Source organism: Phallusia mammillata, chromosome 5 (genome assembly GCF_965637545.1).
Source record: "Phallusia mammillata chromosome 5, kaPhaMamm4.hap1.1, whole genome shotgun sequence".
In the NCBI taxonomy this organism is placed as follows: domain Eukaryota; kingdom Metazoa; phylum Chordata; class Ascidiacea; order Phlebobranchia; family Ascidiidae; genus Phallusia; species Phallusia mammillata.
In genome coordinates this window covers 18,622,560-18,627,005 of record NC_137256.1, presented here as the reverse complement: position 1 = coordinate 18,627,005, position 4,446 = coordinate 18,622,560, and the positions used below count along the sequence as shown (strand labels likewise).

General features: G+C 37.5%; 1 protein-coding gene across 1 annotated transcript; it reads right to left on the bottom strand.

Moving 5' to 3' along the window:
* On the bottom strand, nucleotides 1–4,446 carry LOC145229647 (uncharacterized). The gene is made up of 7 exons (XM_080094983.1): nucleotides 3,912–4,446; nucleotides 3,602–3,681; nucleotides 2,594–2,760; nucleotides 2,164–2,293; nucleotides 1,715–1,835; nucleotides 1,079–1,244; nucleotides 1–136 (listed from the first exon to the last, which is right to left on the bottom strand). Exons 1-7 carry the CDS (start codon nucleotides 4,444–4,446, stop codon nucleotides 1–3), a joined length of 1,335 nt encoding a protein of 444 aa, XP_079951109.1.

Below are 4,446 nucleotides of genomic sequence, written 5' to 3'. Positions count from 1 at the left end.
TTATTGTAGAAAGCCACTTTGAAATGCCATTCCCTGCATTTTAAGTTGCGAGAAGGTATCACCAACATAAGAGGTATGATCTACTCCCATAGATGGTGGGGCTGAACATGGAAAAGTTTTCATTGAAGGGGTCGACCTGTAAAAATGCCATTATTGATTAACTGCGCTCGAAACTGTTTAAAAAGATAATAGGAAAATAAGTAGGTGTAATGTAATAGCAGACTACAAGAATCAGCCTGGGTAACTGGGTGGTGCCCGACGGATCTGTCTACACTTATCAAATAAGAAAATAACTTTTTAAACGGAAACTGACCATGCCCAATATAGGCGAAATTAATATTTCTGTTTTTACAAAATAAGCATTACACTGACGCTGATCGTCTGCTGCTCTTTTGAGTATATTTTGTATAATAGGAAAATAATTTGGATCTTCTGAGTTTTCATGGATATCATCAGGCAATGTGTTTGCTATCTTAAATATGAGTGTAATGTCATAACAGAGTATAGAAATCAGCCTGTGTAACGGTGTGGTGATCGACGGATCTGTCTTCACTTTTCAAATTTACAAAATACTCAAGAAGATTGGCAGACGATTAGCGTCAGCGAAATCGTTTATTTACGAAACAGAAATATTAATTTCGCCTATTTAGAAGGCATCGTCAGACGAAAAATGCTTGGAAAATAAATTATTTTCGAAAATGAACTGTTTCGAAAATAAAAGATTTCACTGACGCGGATCGTCCGCCGCTCTTCATGAGCATTTTGTATCTATCTTGAATATATATTAATATAAAACAGTATGCTATTAGCTGTTTCCGTTTATTCAAGTTCTGTATGCACTAGCATATTGAAAAATACGATTTTGTTTGAATTACTTTCCAAGTCCATGTATAGTGTTCCTATGTTTTTTGAGAAATGTGCCATGACTAAACTATTTAAACAATAGGAATGTAAAGTTCAAAATGGGGAAGTCAGAAACCTTGAAAAATATCCAGAAAATGTCGGTTAAAACAACACATTTAAAATAATGGCCACAAGACCATTATTTATATTTTCTACTAGAACGAGTTAAGCCTACCATTGAAAAAAGTGGTTGGGTGGAACAATAGGAATCTGGCCATCACAAAGTGGGTTGGATCCCTGACTGAGCAATGAATTATGACGAGACAACATATTTTCACTGATAGAAGGCAGCATCGGTTGGGTACGACACGTGGTCGATGTAAGACCAGATGAAGTACAAGCTAAAAACATTTTGTAAAAAAACACATAAACAATTAATGGACACCATTTAAAGTCTTTGTTTTCATTATTGTAGCTCAGGGGTTCTCAACCAGTTTCAATCCATGGTAGCTGGATAGATGACAACTCCATTTATTTCTTTTCACTTTTATTAGCATCTTCTGATACAGTTTTATTTTTGGTTTTTTAATTTGTTTGATTCCTACATAAATTTTAAACTCATGGCTAATTTGAATGTTGTTGAGTGCTTTTATGGCATACTTAAAAAATTTCAAAGGATCGTATTGTATTTATATTCTATTTTTTAGATTGCCTTAGACTTTTCGCTTACATGCAAAGTTTTGTTTTTTGCTGGTTTTAATTGCACTAAACTGTTGTACTATAGTTATTCGACATGTCTTTTGCGGTCTGTAAATTCAATATACAGCGGTTGCTCGGCTGCCCCCAAACCTATAAGCTACATAAGTGAAACAAAATGGCGTCTCACTTGATGACGCAGTGTGATGATGCAACGGATGACGTATTGACATTCGAGCTGTCAGCAGGGATCTTTCGGCCCTGCGAAATTTTGCTCTTCTATTTTGAAACCATACCTGGAAGGAAAATTACTAAAATATTAATAACTTGTTTCAGAAAAGTCGTCACTCACTTAAAGCTTGATAAAAATGAAACTCGTTAAATATCGGTCATTTATTTGCGCTAATTAGCCTGTATACTTTTAAGATGAAAATGTTACACAAAATACGCAACTTTATAATTAGGAATGAACGGCATGTTTTTTGAATTTTGTATGCTGACACACACAGCTTAATATTTTTTTTGCTTAATTGGCATCACGTTGCAACTAGGGTTTGATTTGGAGAAAACTATTTAGCACCGATTTGTGAAAGACTCTTGGTTTGCTTAACAACACTGTTATACCTGGACTCTAGCTTCGGTGAGTCCCACCCTTCTTGCTAACTCTTCTCTCACAAATGCATCGGGATAATGAGTCCGCTCAAAGACTCTCTCCAAAGCGGCTAATTGTCCACTGTTGAAGGTGGTACGTGTCCTGCACAACGGACACAATCTATATTTAATGCTAAATTGTGAAAAGGTAAAGTTACTTTTGTTGTACGTATTGCCTTGAGTGCGGTTTACGGAAAAGAAAAACAATGCTCGTTTCGCATTTTTTTAATGAAAATAGTAGACGACCAATAACAAAGAGAAAAACATGTCTAACAATATTAAAAAGGTATTTATGACTGAGGGCAAAATTCAAAAAGGTTATGATTTTAAAGATGTTTCTTTCTATGGTGCTTTTATGTTGTGTGTGTTTTCATGTTATGTCTGGTCAATGGCTTCTGTTTACCTTCTTTGCTTTTTTCGAGGAGCTGTGACGTTCATGTGTGACGTGTCGTCATCGCCGTTCTGCATTTGTGACGTCATAAAAACGTTGTAGGCGTCATGTGAGGACTTTCCATCACTGGAAGCAGGGACGTAGGATACAGTGTTGAAGTCGGGACGCTCCGACGATGCCTAAAGTCGCCCAATGTTAAATTAAGCGACCGTAATGGCCATTGTTTTAAACTAGTGACCAATTCTTTACTTTTAGTGCATACCTTATGTTGTTGTTTTACTTTAAAGTTTTAGGAACGAAAATATGTTTGAAGTGTCCAACTAATTTTATGCATTTTTACCATTGTTTTATGTGTAATGTTTCACCAATTGATATCTTGGTGATTGCCTATAGATACCGATGATGCCACAAAGGCGAAATATATTTATTTTGAATTCATAAGGATGAATTACTTGGTGTTTTAATAATCTTGAGCATAAGGTTCATTGCAGTTCATCTATCAAACAACAAGCTGGGAGATTCTAGTTTAAAGTATAGACTGCAACTTAAAGTGGAATTGTGATTAACTGCTTAACGTTTTGCTTCCAGCGAAACCATATTTTGGTGAATATGACATACGTCAAGTTAATATGTTGAAAGGCATAAAACAGGTAACTATCGTCCGCCTTTGAAGATTCGTTAGCGGGTTGTGTGGTTGCGGAAAAACAAACAACCGAACCACAAACCTCGATCGGCTTTGCCTATAAATCCAGCCGACGGGCGAAACCAAATTACAGAAACTAATTTCCACTTAATTCAATACGATTTAATTTCCATATGGATCAGAACATGCGAAATAGGCAACTTTTACCCCGCTACCACATATTGTGTTTTTCAGGCACTGACGATGCTTATAAAAGCGAAATACAGCGTCTGATTTCGTGTTTTCACTTTGAAATTTGCTGCAGTTTTGGGCAAATTATATTTTACTATTAGATAAATTTTGACTGACTTTTGTGGCCATTTCATATGTCGACATACCGTTCCATCAGTAACTTCTGAGGCAACAACCGGAGACGGACTTGTACTTGATTCCGAGGATGCTTCAGTAGTTGCTGTGTCTAAACAACGCTTTCGTTAATAAGCTTAGATTGAAAAATATACCAAGTCAAGACTAAGAACTTTAGATACATAGGAATTGTTCCAACTAAACAGACATTTTGTGTCTTCTTTTCAACAACTTTTTGTGCTTCTACTTGCTTTGATAGTTAATTTATTTGTTAGGTTCGTAATGAGCAGATATATGAGAACCTTAAAATCTTACTGCACGAGGCGAACAGGATTCTTTTACCTTGTGGTTTTCCAGTACTTGATGATTTCCATTGTCCTGCATTTTCCGAGTTACTTGACAATCTTCGTCCACCATCTTTCTCAACATCCTCTTCCTGAAGATTATTTCCATCTTCCAGCTCTTTTGCATCTTCCTTACAGTTATCAGCGCTTTGTTTGTAAACACAAGTTGGTAGGCCAGGATTCCAGTTTTCGTGTTCTGTCGCAAGTTTGTGTCCGGTCCAATGTGTACGGGTCGCGCCACCTTGATTCTCAAGCAAGGACTGTCCAGCATATCCAGCCTGCACGGGAAAACCGTGTCCATTTTCCGGGTAAATTTGTACAGGGCGCCCATGAACATCACCTTTATTGTGCATTACTGTTTCGTTGGTGTTTGGTTGCGGCGCCTCCACCTCGGGAGATTTTGTATTTTCCGCCGGCCAAGCGCACTGATATCCCGGCGGCGCTGCGTGAGGATGCTGCTGATGGTGGTTGTTCGCTGCGAGGTTGAGGAGTCGACTGACCGTAAAATTACGCGCGGCGTGAAATTCTGTCAT

Bases quoted from the DNA above. Each gene is read 5' to 3' on its own strand.
- LOC145229647 (XM_080094983.1), bottom strand. From the start codon at position 4,446: ATGACAGAATTTCACGCCGCGCGTAATTTTACGGTCAGTCGACTCCTC. The intron at 2,761-3,601 runs GTATGTCGACAT...GGGCGACTTTAG, and splicing joins CAGAAGTTACTGATGGAACG to GCATCGTCGGAGCGTCCCGA. The intron at 137-1,078 runs GTAGGCTTAACT...GCATTTTTACAG, and splicing joins CCCAACCACTTTTTTCAATG to GTCGACCCCTTCAATGAAAA.